This window comes from Asparagus officinalis, chromosome 4 (assembly GCF_001876935.1).
Source record: "Asparagus officinalis chromosome 4, Aspof.V1, whole genome shotgun sequence".
NCBI lineage: Eukaryota > Viridiplantae > Streptophyta > Magnoliopsida > Asparagales > Asparagaceae > Asparagus > Asparagus officinalis.
The window spans coordinates 18987681-19012466 of record NC_033797.1 but is presented as its reverse complement, the minus strand read 5'-3'; the positions used below and the strand labels follow the sequence as shown (position 1 = coordinate 19012466).

General features: G+C 35.1%; 2 protein-coding genes and 1 long non-coding RNA gene across 4 annotated transcripts in view; 1 reads left to right on the top strand and 2 right to left on the bottom strand.

Annotated features, from left to right (window-relative positions):
- On the top strand, positions 9255 to 13430 carry LOC109836823. Of its 2 annotated transcripts, XR_002246104.1 has the most exons (5): positions 9255 to 9386; positions 9903 to 9960; positions 12124 to 12279; positions 12535 to 12627; positions 13125 to 13430. It is a non-coding gene; the product is annotated as an uncharacterized LOC109836823 (long non-coding RNA). The 2 variants fall into 2 exon arrangements; XR_002246105.1 differs by lacking the exon at positions 12124 to 12279.
- On the bottom strand, positions 17881 to 19852 carry LOC109836821 (pentatricopeptide repeat-containing protein At2g20540). Its single transcript, XM_020404837.1, has one exon. It carries the CDS (start codon positions 19776 to 19778, stop codon positions 18156 to 18158), a length of 1623 nt encoding a protein of 540 aa, XP_020260426.1. The 5' UTR covers positions 19779 to 19852; the 3' UTR covers positions 17881 to 18155.
- The window catches only part of LOC109836822 (RNA-binding protein 1-like), a 16677-nt gene continuing 11888 nt past the window's right edge, over positions 19998 to 24786 (bottom strand). The window contains exons 2-7 of the mRNA XM_020404838.1: positions 23289 to 23383; positions 23168 to 23196; positions 22874 to 23085; positions 22733 to 22794; positions 22502 to 22583; positions 19998 to 20413 (exon numbers count right to left, since the gene is read on the bottom strand). Coding sequence (XP_020260427.1) covers positions 20310 to 20413; positions 22502 to 22583; positions 22733 to 22794; positions 22874 to 23085; positions 23168 to 23196; positions 23289 to 23383 — 584 coding nt within the window. The 3' untranslated portion in view covers positions 19998 to 20309. The remainder of the gene's footprint in view (positions 20414 to 22501; positions 22584 to 22732; positions 22795 to 22873; positions 23086 to 23167; positions 23197 to 23288; positions 23384 to 24786) is intronic.

Sequence of the window (24786 nt, the reverse complement as noted above, 5' to 3'; positions counted from 1 at the left end):
GAAAAACGAATATCTTTATTTCGATGTAAGATGTTCGTTCTTCCAAAAGATCACAGTCTAAGCTTTAGATGCTCTAGGATTCACCAAACGTTGTTTACGAAAAAGATGAAATTCTCCTCTCTCTTACCCAAGAATCAAACGAAACTCAAGGCTTTTCTGCTCCAACTCTGCCCTCGGCCCCTTTAATTCCGTGCTAGGGAGGTATTTATAGGGTTCTCAGGTACACAAACAGTTGAAACGGGGCGCAAAAACAACTGCCCAAGTGCTTCCTCTTTGCCGATGCAGTCTATACTTGCCGCCTATTGGCCGCGGCAAGTAGCAGGCTGCCGCGGCTAAAGAGCTGTTACCAGCACGTTCCATCGTGTTGGAAACGCGCTCTCGCCCACGATCTCTAACTCCTTTTTTCCGTGGTTTAACCGCTTGTCCACGTCCAGCACACGTTCTATTCATGATATGCTGCCACGTGGGCCCATAAAAAATCAAATCGAATAACTGCCTCGCAACATCGCCGACAGCATCTTTAATATACGCCGCGCACTCTAAGTTGCAGCGCAGTCGGCCGCAGACCCACATGCGGCCGCGCGCTCAGCCGGCGGCACCTGTATGCTGTCGGCGCCTATAGCCGCGACCTGTAAATGCTGTCGGCGCCTTAGCCGCGACACTATGTGCTGGGGCCGCGCCAGCGCATGTGTTGTCTGATGACTTGTAAATATGTTCTCACCATGTTATTTTTGAAGTGGTATTTGAAATGTCTGTAAGGCATTTTTTTGACGCCTACAGATACCCCCCTCCGAAATATCTCAGACTCATCAATTTTTTTTAAGAGGAGTCTGGAGATCTTTGATATGATAGCTTTTCTTGCAAATTCATCGCATGGTGCTTTGTTGAGGAGTTGCGTAGAATGGTCTGCGAATGTGCTTCAAATTCTTGACTTCTTCATCTTTAGCTTATTCAGCTGCTTTGTAGAATAGGCTAAGATTCCTCGCGGTGTTGCTTTGATCGCGTGACCGTATGTCGAAGTCTTGAATCAGAACCGTTGTTGAAAATTGGAGAAAAATAGTTTATAGCCATATACGCCTATGGAGTGTTCGGCGAATAGTTTACCTCATAATACTCGTTGGGAGGTTCAAGAGAATGCAGTTTATACTCATAATACATCATCGGAGTGTCCGGAGAATGTATCCAAATACAGAGGGAGATGTATGTTTTCGAACAGGTGTGGAATGAAGCACGAAGATATCGTGTATGCACAATGCTTCTGGCATGTCGAAAGTGGAACATTTGTAGGTTTAGCTGCCGGCGGGCAGCTTATACTATCGCGCCTCCCTAAGCGCGCAGCATAGACTGCCACAGCGCCTCGAGCGCGACAGGATCGAGTGTCGCGCAGCAGCCTGGCGAGTCGGGTTTAAATAAGACCGCTGTTGGGCTTTTTTTTTTCGGGTCATTTCCCCGCTTCTTTGAGTTCGAACATCTTCTTCTAAAAACCCTATAAAGGGATTTTCCTTGCTTTTTACCCCTCTCACCATCTTCGTATTTGGGCGATTTTTTGCTTACAAAGATCTAGGTTTCTAGAGATGCTAGGGTTTTTGCTCCTCGTTGATTTTTGATCTCTTCTTTTGATCAAATCTGATTTCTTCCAACGCCAGATAAAAAATCCGCACCTTGCAAGCTGTGCTTTATGGTCTGATACTTATTCTTTTGTTTGGACTCACAAAAACGCCTAATTTCTTTGGCTATTTCAGGTGCTTTCACCATGTCTCGCAAGGAAAAGCGCCGTGTTTCGAAGGGAAATCGGCAGCATCGGCACTAAGGAAGATGTTAGGCCGTGCCGCTATCGCGTTGCTCACTTCATTTGGAGTGAGTTTTCAAATATTTCTCCCTGCCAAATTACTGTTGTTGCATGTACAACCTCGTTTGCGCTCCATTGAGAGGATATCCGGTAAGAGTTTGACATCCTCCATCGAGAGATCGATGCTTCAAAAACACATATCTTGTTCAATCAAGACAATGTACCACAGTCAGGTGCGAGTTTTCGTCGACTCATGGCGCTTTCAAAATCAAAAGGCTGTCGCTCAGTACCGCGGCAGCTCGTCTGCCGCGCGTGAGCGCGACAGCGTATGCTGGCGCGGTTAACGGCGGACCACAATAATCGTCGCGGGCTACTTAGTGCGGGTTTCCTTATCTGTTAGCGCTTTTTTGTTCAACTGTTTTCGCAACTTTCTTTTCATCGCCCTCTTTCCTTCTGTGGCCTTCTCTGATAGAGAAGACGCCAGGTCAAAGCGGTAAGCCCTCATGGCCTCCTTCAACGGCGACTGCCTGCTGTCGAAAGCCAGCGCAATTTAATGAGGGTCCGTGATGAACAGTATCGCCTGGATTAATTCGTGAAGGCCATCTCGCACTTTGCGTGCTTTGTTGAGCGATTCACCATTTATCTCACCGCAGAGATTCTACTGAGCCTTTGAATGAAACGCCGTTAATCTATTCGGAGATTCAATAAGAAGATCCAGATAATGCTCTGCGTGGGCCATGAAATTTGGTTGAAAAGTGAACACGAAGTTCTTTTCTATTCCTTCCTCCATTCCCTAGAAACAGTGCTTCAATTCTGCAATGAGGAATCTGGCTGTTCCGAGGATAAATAACGTGGCAACCTGACAGAATAGCCACGAGCGATTCATTGTGGATTCATTGGTAAAAGACATTAGCGCTCCACGGTTCTATCGTAGCCTAATATCCGTGTCTTCATGCCGGGGTTATTTGGACCAGATGATGGGCCCAGAACGAAACTGAATGATAAGGCCAATTACAGTAAAGAATAAGGCTTGCTCGGGTTGGTCGAGAACTCCCCATTCAAAGTTTAGCATGTTATGAATGGGTTCATTCTCTGCCCGACAAATGGTGGGCTAGAATGAACAAGTACGTACTTAATCAGTTGGGATCAAGAATTAAGGAATCTTGGGGTTATATGCTTCGATCCGAGCCAGCATGCATGGTCTTCCAAGCGTAGATCATTTCCGTTGCGCTTGTTCGAGTCCTATATTCCAGAGACAAATACATTTCTTACCAATACTGGGGAGTTAGGCTTCCCGCTCCACGAAAATGATGAAAGTATCTGGATTACCCTATGGGGAAACTCCTTATCAAGAATATTCCGCCACAATCGTCAGCATCATGAAGCATGAAGAAGGTTGGCTCTCCTGCTTACGAACATCCCTCTGGGAATTAACGTTGTCAGCTAATCAGATAAGCGATAAGCCAAAATCGTAAGTGAAGAGTAAGAAGGCGGCTCGAGTCAGTTAAAAGCATTCGCTGACTATTGTTTCAGAACCTCGAGAGCTGCGACGCGGTGAGGCCTGTTCTGTGAATCACCGATTCTGACCCGGCCTTCTAACGGTTAATGGACTAATACGAAGATAACGCCCCAGTTTATAGACTGAAGTCATCTGAAAGGCGGTTTTCTTAGGGGCAACGAAATTCAGCACTTTCTAGTGCAAGCCACTAAAAGACATGAAGCCTGAGACTCTCTTGCTGTTATCTGGCCTATGGCTAATAGAAATGTGTAGTGCCACATCAGTCTTTCCGAGGCGCTTCCTCTTGAGGTTCTTCTTCCCGCCGTGCAATTAGTCGTTGGAGGTAGGTTATCCTTACTCTCCGCTAGATTGCTGATCTCCATAGTGGTTTGCGTAACCTAGCTACCACTTTTACCAAAGTGGGTGCTGAGCCTTCAACTAAAATTCCTTTGTCGAGTGTCGAAACGTGGCCGTATACATATTCTAATGGCGTGGCTAGTTCTCCATCGAGCGAAAATCTTTACTTCGATAAACGAAGGAGAGATCCCTAAACAACCTCTCGATCTACGAATCGGTGGTCCACAAACTAAAGCGTTCCCGGCACAGGCAAAGTCCCACAAAAGCAGGAATTGATAAACAATTTCTGTGTTATTTTCTCGAAAGTTGTATTTTTTTTTATTTTCATTGTAATTCTTTGTAAACGATCAAAGTTTTAATGGAATCTGCAATGGAAACGACTTTCGCTGAAAACACCCTATACAATTTGAACTATCCTATTTATAATCAAATTATAATTTTTAAATTTAATTTAATGATTTATTCTATGGATTTGTTATAGTGCTTATATTTCTTATCTGATTAATAATATCTTCTGTTGCAAATCCCCGATTAATAACTTCATATATAAATCCCAATGACGCAATGACGCAACAAAATGAGTGGTTGAAGAGTTTTATTCTATGGGTTTGTTAATTATGGTGGCTATATATATTTAATTATATCCAATCACGCAACAACGTATATTAAATTTTGGAAGAAGCTACATGTATCATAATCAATAACAAATTATGTAGCTTCGAAACATATTACTATCCCAATAATCGAGTTAATTTGATTATCAGAAGCACTGTTATCGGAACTAATACTATTCTAACACTCCAATTCAAATCCTAATAAAACTCTAATTATGACTGTTATCCTATCACATGCAATACCTCATGCCTATATATAAACTAAGAAATTACACAATTTTTATAGTAACTTCACCACCTTCAACATGTATGTTTCTTTTTTATTTTCATGATTATTCTTTAGAAATATTGTGTATTTGATTTAATGGTGATATTTATTTTACATTGCAATTACTTTTTATGACAATTTAATTTTTTTAATATTTCTTTAATTTTTATGCAGAATTTAGAGGATTAAGGATTTGATTGTTGCATGTTCTCCCATCTATTAAGGTAAATTTTCATGTTTGATATTATTTTAATTTAGATTTATTTGATTATATATTGTATTTGATTAAACCGAAATAGAAAACGGATACATTTCCTCTTCTTTTTTTTACTTATATTTTTCCTCTTCTTTTTTTTACTTATATTTTTGCTTTGCAAACCAACGAGCCAGAAATCAAATCCGTGAATGCCCGGTATATACACACGTGAATTGTAAATTAAAAACACTCAGACAAGTAATAAATAATATTAGCTACGTATTAATTGTTTGCACCGATGATGATCAAGGAATGAAGCAAAAATTACTCACAAGTCTTATTGATGTCCGGCGACAACAATTACTCAGAGAAATTTCCACTGCATATGTTGAGGCACCATATATTTGGCAAATATACACAGAAAATAGAACACGGTCATCACGTCGACCGCCCGCCCCTCAAATGGTCAGATCAGATTGTTTGAACCCCTTAAGTTGTTAAACTCTGAATCCTTAAACTCTTTATGGGGTGTTTCTTAATTCTCGATCGCTTAGTTACGTTTCGATCAATAGGAATTAAGAAAGATAACACAATATATACACAAGGCCAAGGAGTGAATTATTGAGTACTATTGTTTCGAAGTGGAAATTGATCGGTAAAAAAAGAAGAGGAGGAAGAAGAAGTAATCCATCAGTCTATTACAGTTAAATAACACAAAAAATCACAAGAATAAATTAACATATAGAAGAAATAGCAATCCAAACAAAGAACCATGCTTTTTAAAATATGAAAAATTAATGGTAGAAAATTAAATTGTGAAAAAATCACCCTTATAGAAACCGATCTCCGGCCTGAAGACGTCGGTTTTTGGGGGGGTGAGAGACTTAGAAGCAAAGCGATGAGATGATGACAGTCATCTATCTATGTGCATAAGACTGTCTAATAAAAGAGAGTTGGGAGAAAGTGGACCCAATTATACATACGTTTATGGGTTAATTACGAACATTCTGCTGTAGTATCACCCAATTGCAAAATAGAACCTTCTATAGTTTTTTTGTTGCAAATAGACCTTTTATAGTTCTATTTGTTACGAATAAACTCTCCAAGTGATTTTTTTATTCTTAAAATTATTTTTTTAAATGTAGGAGATGGATAGATTCTTTATAGTTCCATTTGAGGATAGACACCCAATTGCAATTTTTTTTTTACTTTCAAAGTAGTCAAAAAAGTTTACTAAAAAAGTGTATTTGCAATTGGGTCAATGATACAAGGGGCCTATTCTCAACAAGTACTATTGTAAGGGTCTATTAACAATAACAGAACTATAGGGGTCTATTTGCAATTAAACCGAAATAGAAAACAGATGCATTTCCTTTTATCCTTTGCAAACAAACGAGCCAGAAATCAAATCCGCGAATGCCCGGTATATACACACGTGAATTGTAAATTAAAAACACTCGGACAAGTAGTAAATAATATTAGCTACGTATTAATTGTTTGCAGCAATGATGACCAAGGAATTAAGCATAAATTACTCACAAGTCTTATTGATGTCCGGTGACTGGTATACCTCCACTTCAATGTCCACCATGATTTCTATCATAACTGCCACCACTTTGACCATCGGAACCCCTTCCCGGACTGCCGCGGACAAGCCCGACGGAGGCTTATAGTACCAAGGAAACATCGGGAGTATCGGGTTCAGCGGAGGCGGGGTGGGGAATCCTTAGCTCGGCGGAGGGTTATAAGGGAAATACCCCTGCGGCGGCGTCAAATAGTAGTAGCCGGAGTCGTCTTCCGGAGGCTGCGGCAGCGGATAGATGTAGCTTTATTCCGAGGGTGAAGGTGGCGACTGAGATGGCGGCGTCAGCGACGGATGGTAGACGACACCCACTGGCAACAAAAAATAAATATGTCGACATGCTAAATGATAAAATAATAAAACAATTTCCATGTGAAGGAAAATAATTCTACAGCTTTGATGAAGCAATTGATGGCACTAATCATCACTACCAGCAAGAGTTTAAACACAAGTTGCTACCAAATGGACTACCACCCCACAATCTGGTATTAAAAAAACATTGTCCTATTATTTTATTATGGAACCCGGATCCGTCTAATGGGCTATACAACGGAACAAGAATGGTATGTCAATATTTTAATTGTAATATAATTCATGCTAAGATCACAATGGGACAACATGCTGAGAAAGAAGTTTTCTTGCCAAGAATATTGTTGTTTCCAACAGAAGATGAGGGGTTCCCATTCAAGTTCAAACGAAAACGATTTCCAATACGACTATATTTTGCAATGATAATAAATAAATTACAAGGACAAACAATTCCTCATGTAGGTAACTATCTACCTCAACACGTTTTCTCTCACGAACAGCTATATGTTGTTTTATCACGATGGACTTCAATGACAACAACTAAAGTCCTAATAATATCGGACGAAAAATTTAAAGAAGATGAAAGATACACAAAAAATATGGTATATAAATAAATCCTCCAACCAACAAACATGTGATTAGCTTCAAAGTCACAATAGCTATGCTAAAGGTAATTAATTTATCAGAATAATTATGTATGTTCATTCATATTCATTCCTATAATTTATAATTTTCAATATTGTATAACTTTTTTTCCTTTAGCATTCATTTTTTTTCACAACTCAGACTATATTATGAGTTAATAATATTCAAAACCTTATGAGGAATAAGAATTAATAAATTCATTTTCTAAGCTATGGTATATTCTATAATATTAGCCAAAACTAACATGTATATTTTAATCTAATTAACTAGAAAATATAAGTATCAGTATTGAAGGTCAAACTCAACACATCCAAATAAGCCAGCTCAAGAAGTTTCAGAAAGAATGGATCATTCATGTTATCATATTTCGAAGTGCAGAGGCCACTTACAAAAATGCAAAAGGATCAGGAAAATTACTAAAGCTAATTCTCGCTGACGCTCAGGTAAAATAAATTTATTCTTTATATTATATTTCTTGCACAACATTACATCTGATCATATGAATATTGCTAAACCTAAATATCTATTCGGTAAATTTCAATATAAACCCAATAACTTTCAGAATGCCTTTTTATGTTCTTTTTCTGGTTACGTATAACTAATTGAAATCTATTCCTTTATACAAAAAGGAGAAACAAAAAATCACTATTCATGCTACAGTAAATGAAACAGTAGATTTATCACTGTAGCAGAACACACCTCCCACATGAAAAATGAACGGCTGGACTTCAAAATTTAAACATTCAAAATTCAAATATATTCCTTTATACAAATCTATTCCTTTAAAGATTCTCTCTATCTCTACGCTCTTCTGTGTGTCCCCAATTCAAAATTTAAAAAGCATACCTTGAGATCCCCCCCTCCCCACTATCTCTATATTCCAACAAAAAAACTCTCTTTCTCTGAATCCATCCAGATCTCCCCTCCAGCTCCACCGCTCGACTCATCGAACGCGTCCACTCTGCCCATTATCGCAAGAAGAGAATCAACAACAGATCTCGAGACATCATTGGAGACGGTGGATCTGAGCTCATCAAGGCTGGCAGCATCTCCATGGATGGCGGAGTCAACAAGGCGAGTGATCTCAGGCGAGACCTCCGGCATTGGAGTATTAGATCGGGATCTCCTCGGCAAGATCAATGGAGAAGCGAAAGGATCCGAGATTAGAGAGGAGAGAGAGGGTCTCTCTGTTGGGCTAGGGCTTGCATCGGCGCTACCCGCTCCCCTTCGCCGTCAATTTACATTTTTTACCTCTAATAATGCAAAGCCATCGAGAATTACTTCTTCCAGCGTTTAAATCGAAGCGAGCAAAAGAGGGTTTTTGCGATGATTGAACTCAAAACCCTAAGCTCGAGTTCTTGCTATTTGCTTTATCGTTGGAATCTACGAACCCTAGATTCCATCAATCCTCACTCGCTAGAATCTTAGACTGTAAAATCATTAGTTTGGCTCGATTCTCCCTCTTCAATCTCAAGGTTTGCTCACTTTTTTTGGGTGTTTCTTGATTGCAGATATGGATTCGGTAACGTAAATGAATTGGGTGAGTTCTCTATTTGTATCTTGATATTTTCTATTAAAAAATCAAGTGTTTCTTGGAGTTTACTGGTTTTTTCACGGATTTTTTTTCTTGATTTTAGCCATTTTCTTGAGTTGTAGACTATATGTATGAAGCATAGGAAGGAGGAGACGTGTGGAATTGGGAGATGAACAAGAAATATGAGAATGCTTTTGCTACTTACTGCAACGAAATCAGTGATAATTGGGATAGGATTGCAGAGGAGCTTGGAGTAGATGTTGAGGATGTTAAGAATAACTATTGGCTTTTTGAGGAAGATATTGATGCGATTGAAGATGATCGAGTACCTTTGCCGAGCTATTTAGATGACGAGGTGGCTGATGCTGGTGCCCATGGTAAGAAGGGCGGAGAGGGGAAGGGAAGGGCTGAGCAAGAGCAACGCAAAAGAATTGTTTGGATTGAGGAAGAGCATAGGTAAAACTCATCCCGGTGTTAAATTATTTGCTTTATATATTTATCAGCCAAAGAAGATGTTGTTTGTATATTGTCTGATTCTAAGTTTTGCATTTTCAAATTAATACCGTGGAAGCTTCATCAACTCAATTTCGTTAGGTATGTTTTTACTGCTTACAATAATTTATAATTTTTACTATACCCCTCATTTCAACTTATTTGCTATGCATTAAATGAACATTATTGATGAAGGTTTTCTTTAATAATCCAAAAAAAGTGTTCATGGCATTTTTTTTGAGTAGACAGAAGTAGATACTTTTTAAGTAAATCAATTCCAAAGGGATTGTTTTTTATGATAAACACTTAACATTCTATAGCTTTCGTAAATCTAAATTCACAAAATATAATGAAAATTTACATAAAAGATCGATTTTTGGTCTAATTAGTTAATATTAGTATTTGATCATTAAAAATAGATATATTTCTAATCAAATCAATTCTAAAAATATAACAAATTAAGGTTTTCTTTGTGTGGTGCTAAACACTTATCATTCTATAACTTTGGTAATTCAGAATTCACAAACTATGATCAATATTTACCTAAAAGATAAAATTGGGTTAATTTATTAACATTGGTATTTGAATATTAACAATTGACACATTTCTATTCTACAGCATCGTCATTGGGACATTGAATATTTGTGGGTGGACATCAATCACGCTAACATAAAAGGTACTTACTGTATGTCATTTTTACATGCATGCACCTAATTATGTTTTGAGGTCATCTATACGTATATTGCATATAGACTACACATATTCAGTTACGTGTTAAAACTGAATAATATATGTTATCATGATGATATCGATACAATTTCATTCGCGATTACAAGTTTCACCAATAGTAGATACACATGATGTTGCAATCTATAGCAATTGATGATGCTTTGACATTGGATTTAGTAGCAAAGCTATTCCCTTATATAGTACGAACACCGATAGAAAGTTCCAATCATGAATGATTTCATAATAATCATTTTTATGAGTGAAATGCTAGATCTCTTAAACTACAGTCACAACTCAGTGGATGTTAGTTTTTTCACAGCTTCTTTCACAACACCTTCGTCTCCGAAACTGATTGACAAAATAACAGGTAACAGTCTTCATAATTATGTTGCCTAATTTGGTAATTAATTGTAATCTACTGCAATAAACTTAAATTATTAAATAATTACCTACAAATTTGAATTTACCGGAATCACAGATCATTGACCTCACTAATCAAAGTGAGAAACTACTCCCTCTTTGTTGACGCACTACAACTTTGACATGCTTCTATTCCTTAATACTTAGCAACTTATAGGCAATTTATATATATCCCCAATTTTATTTACAGATTTCACCAAATTTGTGCATCCATTCAATAGGGTTGCAAGAGAAGAAAAACATATACTTATAACATTAAACTCATAAAGTTCATGAAAAAATAGAGTGCTTAAAAATAATTTTATTTGTGAGATTAATTCATTTAACTATATGTGTCGTAATTTATTCCCATGTAGATTAATTCATTTAACTATATTTGTGGGAATAAATTACCATTTACATTAGAGTATGTATATAGCTTATTAGGATATCTAAAAATTGAGAACAATTCTGCAATAATCTAAATCCATGTAAAGATTATAAAGATAAGTCAATTAATATAAGTATTTTCACTCTAAAATACGTCTTTCAAAAATTAACCATGTTCCAAGATTATGACACAGAAACAACACAAAGTAATTAAAATACACTAATTCAAAACTTACCAGCGTTGATCACTAAAGGGTAATTTTTTTCCTCAAAATAAAATTCAACCTGATCAAGCTTTCAGTTTAACTTATGCATGCAATCTTTCCTTGCGATAATTTTCTTACAAAGTTGACACCCCTTATAGCCATTTGAGCAGTAGTTAAGAAGAAAGATCTCTACTGCCTTAAATTTCTTCCCATTCTAAGCTTTTCATCCATTGTTCCAATACATACAGAGCAACTGCATAAATATTTGCGAAATTTAATAATTCAGTATTTTTACGTTTAATCAAACATAAGGAATAGAAATTTAGTTTCTATATCATGTTTCAATAAGCTAATGTATTTGAATAACAACTTTTGACCAAAATGTTCAGAGAATTTCCATCACCAGCAGAAGAGTCTGGCCATAAATTACAAAGTACTCTATAATCAATACAAATACACTAACAATCCCATTTATGCTTATTGCTCTATGTATTGTACAACAAATAAGAATACTGGCAGTAACTTTTTTGGGTCCATCTACTATCAGTAGATATGCACAAGCTCTCTAATACGTGAAAGATGAACTAATATACAATGGTTATTTGCCAAACGAGTTAATCTTACTCTGAGTAAGTATCATCTTCTTCTATGAAATTATACTCCTTGAGGCCATCAAGCCTGAGTAGCAAAGTTCCTGAATTTTCTTCACACCAATCAATACCTTCCCTCTTAATCTTAACCAGGGAAATTACCTGGAATGATCAATCGAAGCCATATAGAATAAGATGTGTCCACTGCACAGATTCTACGATAATCTCTAAAATCAAAAAATTTCAGAAAGACTCCTGAGTGTAAAGGAGTAAAAAAAATTCACTCAGGGGGTCTATCTGCGAAGATTAAAAGCAATGAGGTAATAAGATCAAAACAACAAAACTCTGAAGGGGTATATCTTCAGTTAACCAAAAAATATATGCATAGTTCAAAGAAATTGATGGTTCATTAGCATGATGCACTTACTTTTATTTTTATTTTGTTCTTTAAAAACAGTTGAACAACACATTCAATATATGAGTTATCTATTTAATAAATGATAACACCATCTTCTGCAATTATAGGATTACTTTTTCATATGCAATGTGCAAATCATTAGAGTTGTGAAGGAACTAGATTGGCGTTATGTTGGATGTCGAGATTGTGCAAAAAAAAAAACAATCAACTTCAGGACAAGTCTGTTGCAAATCATGTAATAGGGAAGTAGTGGCTCAAATCAGGTACACATTCATATGCATATTTCATAGTCATAATTACAAAGCACATGCAATATTATTTTCAATCATTACCAAGTCTATAATTACATAAATCAGGTACAAAGCTATAAAGTGAAATATAGTTCAGCAATTACGATGTTTCTACAATTTGTGCTCTTAAATAAAAAATTATACAATATAGTAATAATTTTGAGATTTTTGAGTATTTTTGTTTGGTGATTGTGCTTATTTTTCTTTTTTGTTTGATTTTTTTTTCAGAAAATAGTAGGCAGTCAGATTTTTAAGATCAGATTGTCACAAGCTATTAAAAACAAATGGCTGGAGATCGGGAAACAATTAGTCTCGAGAAAGGTATGATTTTTGATTAAATTTTGTAGTATAATTTTGAGGGGAGGTATGATTTGGTTAATGATGGCTAGGGATGGTATAACCATGAAGATAAAAACAAAAGTTTCTAAATTTCGTCAATGACAATTACTGATCATTTTTTAGAAATTTTGGGGAGCTTTTATTGAGGAGAAAATAAAGATTTCTTCTGCCGTAGTTGGCGAGAGAATGAACTATTAATATGTGCTCAGATCTGAATATTTCCTCTAAAGTAATAAACTATTGATATGTGCTCAGATCTGAAGATTTCATCTGTCAAAATTTTGTTCATTTTCTACTTATTTCTCTTTAACATTAATAACAAATCTTTGAAAAGACACATTAATAAAGAGATTATTATACTTAGTTGATGATTTATGGTAGTCAATTTTAATATTTGATAATATTTTTTTGGACATGTCAGTTTCATATTTTATAATTTTTCTGTTAGAATCAGTGATAAGGAACTTCTATGTTTTCAGGTGACGGAGAAGGTCGTTAAGAACATCTCGGAGTAGGGAATTTCCACGCTTAAATAATCCAAGACCCCATTTAAGCCTGCAATTGTTCTATTTTAGGTTTTGCTCTTATTTCTCTTCTTTTTACTGGCTTTGTTTCTTTTTCCCCCTAATGATAAATATACGATATTATAATGTTTGTCTTTGAGACACGATATAGTTAAGAGGATAGTTTGCATTATTTTGTAAGATGAACTAAAATATGCATCAAGAGATAACTCCTTCGTAAAAATTCATGATTGGTTGTCACTCAAGTGACTGATTCATGAATATATGTTATATTGAATGTAGAGTTTTGTTGCTATATTGTTTTATTAGGCCATTATGTGTGAGTTGTTGGAATAGTATTGTTATATTTGCACCATACAATATTATTAGGCATCAATTTTCCAATTGCAACTCATTTGAAGGTCTTCATAGTTGCTAGCTATAAGAATAATTTTGTATAAAAATAAAATTGAGATCAAACAACATTAACGAATTGTAGAAAAGAGGCGAGGGCCGTGCTTGGCACGGGGTACACACTAGTATAATATATAACTTAGTATTAATTAATTATATTTTCCATACATTGATCTCTTGTGTTAATAATATTTGTAGGGTAACAAAATACAAGGAGTTATATACGGAGAGACTATCGAAAAGTTTATAAATATGCTTCGAAAAAAATCAAATTATTTACATTTTAAATGGAGAAGTGAAAGGAATAAACACAGTTTTTCCAAGTATCTACAAGTCACTTGAATTAGTATTAACAAAAGACGTATCTATCAAAGAAGCACCAACAGGTTTCCACTTGGAGAACATATTGAACAACTTTGTCCCATTTGAAGAAGCATTTTCCATGAAAGATGCAACTGTCCCATTTGAAGAAGCATTTTCCATGAAAGATGCAACAAAAATTAGTAAGTACTTATAAATTTCTTAATTTAATCTTCAATACAAAATGAGACATTAATTTATAGAATCATAATTTCTTTATAAAATTACTTGTATATATTCTTGCAATTACAACTAATGTGAAGCCGGTGATCAAGTATATTACAAGACATAACAAACCAGACACTAGGAGGGAAATCACACTAATGGATATAAGGTATATTCATTATACTTATTTCCAATATCATAAGAAAAAAATAAGATTAACGTCATTTCTTTTTCATTTACAATGGAATGCCTATGCGCACAATGTTATTTGGAGATTTGGCTACAAATGAAGGATCAATTCTTGAAGCCGAAATCAAAGATAAGCCTGTAATAGTATTATCAAAGTTTAAAATATCTATATATCAAGGTACATAATTTTATTACTGAAATTCTTATTAAAGATAGCTAAACATAAAATTAATCTTATAATTATCTCAATTTTCCAGGGAACACAAGCATATCGTCGCAAATTATATCATCTAGATGTATCAACCCAAAAATAGAACTAGCTAGCGAATTAAAGGAATGGTAAGTAGAACAAGCATACTTTCATATAACCCAATGTTGAAATAGTATTATATTTTAATCTAATATGCAGGTAAGTAGAACAAGCATACTTTCATATAACCCAATGTTGAAATAGTATTATATTTTAATCTAATATGCAGGTTTCAATTAGAAGAAGTCGCAAAAGCAAAAGGATCTCCTTCGACGTTTTTTAAAAATGGAAAGAAAATTCAAATTAGTGATATTATACATACATCCCAGAATTCGATACAGATACAATATTAGAAACCTATTCTTCTTAACAAATTTAAATCTAACTAAATTTTGTTAATATATGGATACACTATTGCACATTTACGACAAAGATAACTACTATTTTAAATAGACTCGAGGCATGGTTCTATGCTTGCGAAGGCTGTTACAAGAAGGTAGATGAAGATGTTAGTAAAGAGTGTCTGAATGACAAATGCCATAGAATCATTGATGACCCAGTACTAATGTTAAGTAATATATATTTTTTATGACATGAACATATTAAAATACAATATTAACTATCTCTACAAATCAACAATGAAAACTTCAGGTATTTAGTTAAGATTCTCGTGGAAAATAACACGGATAATGCAAGAGTTACACTCTTTGATGCAAAAAAAAAACTCTTATTGGATGCACAGCAGAAAAATTCATTACAGAAAAAATATAATTGCTAACTCTATTCGAGTAATAATTTAAAAAATCAAAAAATTCATAAGTATTAAAATAACATTTGTTCTCATTGCAATAGAAAAATAATCAGAGTCCATATGTCCAAAAATTCGCGTTGAACATCGGAAAAACGTTTAAATTCCTGATGAAGTTAGATGAAAAGACAAAAGATGAACGATGCAAAGGAAAGATAATAGCACAAGAAATTCAACTCCAGCCTGATATTATAATCGACATAGATGATGCAGATACTACTCTAGAATTTTCCAGAAAAAAGATAAAGGTGGAGAAAGATTGATCTTGGTTAAATTATAAATTTTTAAGTACAATATTTTTTAATCATTTTATGTCATAACTTAATTTTTAGTACAATTAGGAATTTTTATAAGGGATTTTCATGCAAAATTATTAGTATTTTTATATGCTTATGTGATTGCTTTCATCACATAAAATTACACTTTAATATTTAACTGTTTCTTGTCATTTATTATTGTCTAAGGATATGATCTTGCATTTATAATATGTTTGTGGTCCCTTCATCAAGTTACCATTGTGTTGAATATTATCTTCTTCATTTCTTTGAAGGATTGGATTTTTTTGGTGTTCTGTGGTCAGAATATTGTTGATCATTTTATATAGCTCAAGATAATTTTGAACACTTTTGCTAGGAGTTTGTTTATTAAAGTTTAGTGTTGCTGGGTAAAATTTGTGGATTTTTTCTTTGTGTGATTTCTTAAAGTTTTTTTTAATTGGGGATAGAATAGGATTGATTCGGTGTTATATGGTTAGAGCAACTCGATCAACATCTTTAGGTAGAGATAATTATAATGCACATTATTCTTTGGAGTTTGTTTCGTTTTTGTGGGAGATTGTTCAGTAAAGTTTAGTTCTATATATAGAGCCTATTTGCATCCTTCCAATTGATTTTTGTAACATTTTTTTCTCTTTTTGATTTTTTATGTATGCTCGCAACTACTGAATTTTATCTTAACAAGTTTTATGATCCCACATTTATGATATGTTAGTGGTCCCTTCATTAAGTTACCTGAATATTATCTTTGGTCTTATTATGATGAACTATTTCTTAGTTTAGCATTATATTTTATTTCTCCCCCATTACTTTGATATCTGGAAGTTTCTCTGCTATTTAATTATAGTACCCTCTATTTCCCCCCTAATATATACCGAGACCATGTTTAACACATTATACATTTAGAAAAGTATAATGCACCTATGTGTTAGGTCTCATGTTTAATGTGAGAAAATATTAACCATGTTTACTGTTTACTGTTGTGATGATTTTGCTTGGGGTTATTACAAACTTCAATATTCAATGTTCTTTAAAAAAATTCTTGGCTTACTAATTGTTACTTGTTTAGATTGTTGCCATGTTGAATAAGTGACCAAATTTGATCAAGATTTACTTTCATACTCTAATTAAGTTCCTGTTGGGTGTTGACGGCGGTGATAAATTTTAACTTCTTCGAAGAAAACTAATTTTCAAGTTTGCAGTAAATCAGACAGTGACCTTAGTGTTTTGAGTAAAAAATTATTTGAATAAACTTAATTTTTTGAATATTTTATTTATTGCTATAACTATAGTTCATAATGATAATTATAATATCTCAGTTAGATATATTCATCCCAGTTTAACTTAAAAAACCAATACATTTGTTTTTATTAATATTTAAATAAAATACTAATAATTTAATAATTCAATTTTACATATTTGAATTTAAGATGAATTTGACTTATTTAAAGTAAAGAAATAAATATAAAAAAAATATTTTAATATTTTACCACGTGCATTGCACGTGCATATAAACTAGTTATAATAATAATACGAGTTATAATGCTAAAAATTTGTTTTCATTCATAGACCAAATTTTCTTATGTGTGATAAGCATACACTCGAGTTACGAACTTGTGAGTTGTGAGACCATCACAAACTTTTATGCACTCAAATTTAAGCATTCTAAATTGGAGTAAATCTTATCTACAAATGACCACAAGCTCCCAATGGAAAATGACTTAAGGACCCAAAATATGGGACCAATGGAGGGGACAAGTGAAGTGTCTTCTCCCTATTGCATAATGAGTTGGCATGGTCAACTCATTATGCAATAGGGAGGGGACACCTTACCTGTCCCCTCATTTGGTCCCATATTTTGGGTCCCCATAGCAGTACTCGCTCCCAATAGTTAACTGGTTGAACTTAGTTCAAGGTTTATTGATACGTTGCTCAGAACTCGATACTCTTTAGCGAGTGAAGAATCGACAAGTACACATATAACTTTTATACATGCTTTTCCTCATAATCCCAATATTGAACCTCGATGATCTTTTACAAAAGACAGTTCATGACAGTTTCTCAAATTTTACTTGAAAAATAAAAATAAGTCCAAGGCAGTTTCTCAAATTTTACTTGAAAAATAAAAATAAGTCCAAGGCAGTTTCTCAAATTTTACTATGAATCACATATTGAGCTTATAACATTTATACATCATTCTCGTAAAGCTAATCTATGAAAGACCACAGATCTCAATAAGGTTAATTAAGGATGGTCCGGATGGACCTTTTGTACCGTCGCCCAATATTGTTCTTTTGCTACAGATAGAGTTGAGGAGGGATTTTTTTTTGAATCTGTTACCCTCACGAAAAGAGTAAATTGTTTTTTGACAAACAGAACTCGTGAGGGTAAAAGTGTCAAAAAAAACCACCAAGGTGCTTGTCTGCAAATGGGCGACAGTATAGAGGATCAATCCTCAATTAATCCGTTACAATAGTTGGGTATCTGGCTAAACTCAGATTCAAAATTTTACCTTACTACATTCTTCATCGAGCAAACAGTCAACGCTAAACATCCAACTTAAACTCGAACATTTTTACCTCTTCTTCAGCCTCTCCTATGCTTAAAACCAACAAATCCAACATCTCAGAAATCCCCCCAAACTCCAAATTCAAACAATCTCCTGCTATAAACTCTTGAACAACATTATGCACTTCAATCAAGCTACATCCTGGAGTCCTCTTCAACCTCCTCCCCCTCATCATTTTCCTCAACCTTGCAACCCCATCCCATCTCCCTTCAGCAGCATAAGCATTAGAAAGCAACACATAATTCCCTGAATCCTCTGGCTCGAGCTCCACAAGCTCTTCCATTGCCCTAACTGCTGTATTTATATCGCCGTGAGTCCTACAAGCGCTTAGTAATGATCCCCATATCGCTGCATCTGCAGGCACTGGCATGCCACTGATTATCTCCAGTGCACGTGTAATGTGCCCTGATCGACCTAGGAGATCGATGAGACAACCATAATGCTCGATTTCAGGAATAAACCCGTAGATATTCGTCATTGAACTGAAGTAGTTCAATCCTTCGTCTAATAGGCCACCATGAGCACAAGCATTTAAGACACCGACGAAGGTAATTTTGTTCGGCTTTACTCTGTTCTCCTTCTCCATCGTTGTAAATAACTCTATTGCCTCTCGAGCTCTCCCATGAGCTGCAAGTCCTCCAACTGTTGAACTCCAAGTGATGACATCTCTATCAATCATATCATCGAAAATTTGCTTTGCTTGGTCAATACTGCCACATTTTGAGTACATTTCGATAAGAGCATTGCAAACGTAAATCTTTTTAGTGAAGCCATGTTTCTTAGAATACGTGTGTAACCACTTGCCAAGCTCAAGAGCTCCAAGGTGAGAGCACGCAGGAAGAATAGAAACAATGCAAATATCATCAGGCTCAAATCCTTCTGACTGCATTTTATGAAAACCTTCGATAGCTTTAGAGTACTGACAAGCTGAAGTATACCCACAAATCAAAGCAGTCCAAGAGACAATCGTTCTATTTGGCATTGAATCAAAGATTGCCCTTGCTTTCTTCATCTGACTCAGTCTGGCATAGGCTGAAACTAGGGTATTATAAGTGAGCACATCTCTCTCAGGCATTTCATCAAACAGGTTCCGTACATTGATTAAATCATCACATTTGCTGTACATTTCAATAAGAGAGTTTTGAATAATGGGAACTGAATCCAACCCAGATCTGAAAACATGGGCGTGGACTTGCTTGCCAGAATCAAGAAGTAAAATCCCAGCACAAGCTTTGATCACAAAAGGATAGGTGAATTTGTCAGCCAAGATTGTTATTTGAGCTTGTGGGGATCTAAGCATTTGTCTGTAGAGAACGATAGCTTGGTAAAAATGGTTGTTTTGGGTGTAAGCTCTGATCAGAGCATTGTATAGAAATATATTTGGGTCAGTAATTTGGCTGAAGACTAAAGTTGCATAATCTATTTTGGCTTTGACGTTGCAGACGTTGATAATTTGGGTAGCAAGATAGCAACTTTGGGACATTGAAGAGACTAGAGCGTGAGCATGGATCTTCTTCAAATCTCTGAAGCTGAGGCAATTTTTCAAGATGAGTGTGATTTGATTCTCAATTTGCTTGAATACCCAGGGCTGGATTCTCATTTTTATGGAAGCAGCAGGGAAACACAAAAATGCTCTAAGGACTGTAAACTACCAACGCACGTTAACTGAAAAAACAGGGAATGAACGGAACAAAACCTGAGGTACAAGGAGAGTGAAAAGAAGCAAAAGACCAGCTTAAAAACAATTCGAGAAATAGAAACCTGAACAAATTCCTGCATATACAATATGTTAAACATTGGCTAGAGCAGCTTATATTCCTAAAGAACATCTGATCATCACTCGGGCCAAAGATATAAGCCATTCCATCAACAATCATAACCAGTACAATAAATGCTAGCAAGCAACTTTTACACCATTTCATCATCCCAAACAGTTTTAGGGGATAGATTGCTGGACCAAAACTGCAGGGCAATCTACATCATTGTCATGGGTTTTTTTTTTTTTTTAAGTTATTGAAAGTTAATATATGAGGTGAGATTGTTCAGTGTAAGCAATTACAAGAGCTGTTTGAACTTTGACGATTCAAGCATCGAGTATATCACCACAGGCTGGAGCACTCTCCCATGAATCTTATCTTTTCCTACGATATCCATAGCCAGACTTCGGATCTGGAGCGCGAGAGAATTTCAGCTTGAGAACTAGTGAATCAGGCTTGCGCTCATCCAACTTGTACCCTATAGGGAAATCAAATTTCCCATCATAAGCTTGCATTTATGAAGAATAAAATCAGATTAATTTAAGAATAATTCTAAATTAGACTTTGAAGGTCTGCAGTTTTTTCAAGACTATGGCAAAAATTAATGTGATAGATAATAGAAATCTGAAATGAATTTGACTTAAAATACAATTGCGGACATTGCATTTTGAAATACACCAAAAGCAACAGAATAAGTAAGAGCTTTTCTGCATAATGCTACATCTTTTAGCATTTATAGTAAGCATATGTTGCACTTGTACTCCTTCAAACATCAAATGAATCCAAGTGTTCAGAATCAGATCCTGATATTCTTCAATTATAAAAATAAATTCTCAGATCATCTATCTCTGCACTTTCAAGAGTTAACGGGTTCAGATATGATGCTTGAAAATTTAATATTTTTAGCCCTGTTAATTATTCTTTTTCAATCAAATCATATTTCCATTTGAAACCTTTCTAAGCAAACCAAACGAAGTGTGTATATATTATATTCTCTCCCCTACTTTACACCTATATACCCTTACCCCTACTCTGCACTTATATACCCTCAATTGTTTTGGCAACACTTATATATACCTTGAAGTTTTTAAGATTCACTTAACTACCCACCATTATGCAAACGTGATAATATTCTCTTAAAAACACTCACATGCTAATTTTAGATTTTTTTTTTAACTTTTAACTTTTGTTAAATTTAATGTTAAATCTATTTCAATTCTATTTAAAAATAGAATTAGCGTAGGTTTAAAATAGAACTAATGTAGGTTTAACAGTAGATTGAACAAAAATTAGGGTAAAAAGTTCTAAAATTAGCATGTGAGTGTCATACGGAGATTTTCGTCAGAATATTGTCACATTTGCATTTTAAAAAGCTTTAGGGCATACAAGAGCTGCCAAAAACAAGTGAGAAGACCTAAGTGCAAAGTAAAAGAAACTCTTAAGATATTTAAGTGCAAATTAACCTAGAATCTTATACAATGTTGTTTTACATCACGTGCATTGTGCATCTGGGGAACTTTGTAGTAAAGTTTTAAGTGTAACTCTTATCTACTTGTGGAAAGGAAAAAAAAAATACAAAATCATGTTATGAATCTTTAGCCCGAGTCCACATCTCCTCAGAACCGCCCGCATGAGTAGGCAGTTTCGCACCTACATGCAAAAAGTAGGGGCAGTATCGGAATTTTTCTCTACACTGTATGAATACGAACCGTCTGCTCGCACGCGAGCGGTTCTGAGAGGATTTGGATTCTTGATTCTGGACTTAGACTTGTGAAGTTGGCTGGTTTCCAAATGAGAGAAGAAAACCATGGGCCACAAGTAGCGGTTTTAGAATACTGCTGCTTATTTTTGCCTATATAAAGGGTCCCCTAGCATATACCGAATACCTTATGTTGCTTTTGTAATTCTTTTAGGGTTTTACGGAGAGGAATAGATTGTTAGGAGTTATTGGATTGGGTTTGGGTTGGAAAAATCATGTAAATCCATGTATTTTCCAATACCACCCATTCCAATGATTTCTAACTGTCTAGCCCTCTCCTATTTCGACTTTGCAATTTTTCCCAACAAGATTATGTGAGTTAATGGTTTTTTTTTAATTAGAGATTGTTGTGAGTTGTGATCTTTATGTGTTATTATGGTTTCTCATTGGCTTCTCAAAGATCTAGGGTACCTAAAAGCCCAAAATATTTATTTGACAATAACATAAAGCTCATGACAGATACTACCTTAATGGAAATTCATGGTGGTTGCAAAACAAAGATAAAAGTTCTTGTTAATATGTCATCTAATTCATGAGTAGATTTTTAAAGTATGTGGTACTTTTATGTTGATTTGAAAGTCTATGGCATTTTCTCTAATAAAAATAGTTTATTGTATTTTTGCTCCAAGTTGTTCATGGTAGTTTTGTGAAATTTCCCCTTACACCAATTGAAAAGTTTAAGAACCTAAATATTCATCGGTTTTGGTTCTCTACCTTAAGGGTCTAGTTCTTCAATTTGCATCTCCACTTTTTGAAACATTGTCCAAATGCTAAAAAGCAGTAAGAGAGTTTTTTTTTAAAAGCCACCTTGCAAGGCATTCAAAGCTGTCATAGCACAGACTGCATCGGTGAAATCGACAAAACTGAAGACTTTCTGCTCCGCATCCGGCTGCATTACCATTTACAAGAGCTTAGTAAAGAAAAAGACAATCAACTGAAATGATATTAAAAAATGGCACCTTGCACATAACTACTTGCTTAGAAAAAAATCACATGTAAATAAAGAAAGAAGCAGTAGTGTGCAACATTCACACTTACATGTTTAAGCTCCTTTTTCACTAGCCTCGTTTCTTCGTAACCCAAAAAAGGTCGAAATATATCTTTCACTTCTTGTCAAGAAAAACAAGAGAAACAAAGTAAAGGAAAAAAAGAATCAGAAGGTTTTGCATTCAAGGATACGTGCCACTTCCCTCTCAGTTGAGTCAAGAGGAAGGCCTTCAATAAATATACTATTTGAGGCCTCAGGTGGCAAACACAGGCCTTGACCAGTTACCGCTGGCATAATGGCAGAAACTGTAGGAACTTGGTTCGCAAATTGACCTGTAAAAGCTTTTTGACCATGGGTCCCAGGGTCAAGGATGCCCGTTTTAACTTGATTCATAATGGGGTCCCTGAAAGGGACATGGAAAGGAACATTATCATCCAAAATCCCTCCATTAATACTCCTTGTCAATCCACTTCCATTAAAATTACCAGTTTCGACAGAGCCAGGGACGCTTTTGCTGCAAATTACAAGCAAGAAACTATATTTAAGACACAACTAGAAGATCTGTACTAAGAAATCCTGAAGAGAACATAAGGAAATATATGCTACAGTAGTCTGGAGATAACGGTCATATGATGCTCCAATAGCTGTCGAATCTCTTAGAGTTTGGAGCTCAGCACGCTCATCTTCTCTTGGCGGAAGACCTATAAAAATGAATTTATCCATTTGTATCCTTCATATAACACATGAGAAAACGAGAAATATATAAATAATTGGCGAGTCAAAACAAAAGAAAACGAAGTGTAGAGGAAGCAAATGTTAGAATGAAGATATAGAGTAAAAATGTACAAGTTCTATCAATCCTGAAAAGAAAAATATTACACGTGATCAAGATCCATGCAAACTTCTTGAACATAAATTTTTGAATCAACCATTTGCTCACATCAGATTTCTCTATGATAGCAGTCAGAAGCCTATGGCTATGAAATTTATTTTAATATGTCCTTCACTCCTTTTCCAGGCAAGTCTCAAAGGACAGAAGGCTTGGGTAAGAAGTTCGCGTCATCAACCCATCCTAGTTTTTTCCACCTTGTTTTACAAAACTGTTCTGTCTCAGACACGCAAATAGTCGAATATAACAAAGAAGTGTGTGAGGGAGGTTCATTTTAATATGTCCATTTCCAGGCAAGCATTCGAAGGACAGAAGACTTGGGTAAGAAGTTTGTATAATCAACTCATCCTAGTTTTTTCACCTTGTTTTACAAAACTATTCTGTCTCGGACACTTGAGTTGTCGAATGTAACAAAGGGGTGTGTGAGAGGGAGATTTACTTTTTAATGTCCTTTTCCAGGCAAGTCTTTGAAGGACAAAACGCTTAGGTAAGAAGTTCCCATAATCAACTCATCCTAGATTTTTCCACCTTGTTTTACAAAACTATTCTGTCTTGGACGCTAGAATAGTCAAATGTGACAAGAGTGGGAAGGAGGGAGGGAGCTGGCTCCTTTGGAGAGAATTTGGAGCTAAATCTTTTATATTACAATTTGATGAAAGGTCATTCATTTTCATAAGCCATTCTATTAAAAATTAAAACTGATCTACATCAAAGTCTAAAATCAAATATTTGAACTTTCTGCCTGAGCATCAAGAAGGTACAAGATGAATGGTTGAAAATGATATCTTTTCCTTACATTCACACTTTTAAGGCATAGAAACTGTCTATCCAAATATTTCATTTTAATTGAGATCTTCAAGTTCCTGTAAAATCAATTGCGGTAGGTCATAAAAGTTCTACACCATTAATTTTAACTTTCTGTGAAACTATCTATTCAAATATTTCATCTTGATTAAGATAAGTTCTTTAAAAATCAATTTGAAGTTCTACACCATTAAATCAATCAACTTTCTTTTTATATGCTCATTTTGCGCCTAGTGATGCATGGATACAAAACTTTTAGAATGTTTGATTTTCAGGCATTTTAAATTATAGATCAATTTAGTAGAGTGAACAATTCAAATAAATCAATAAATATTAAATTTCCATAAGAACTTGTCTTCGTATACTTTTGGAAGAAGCAATATAAGTGTGTGTGTGTGTGGAGGGGGGGGG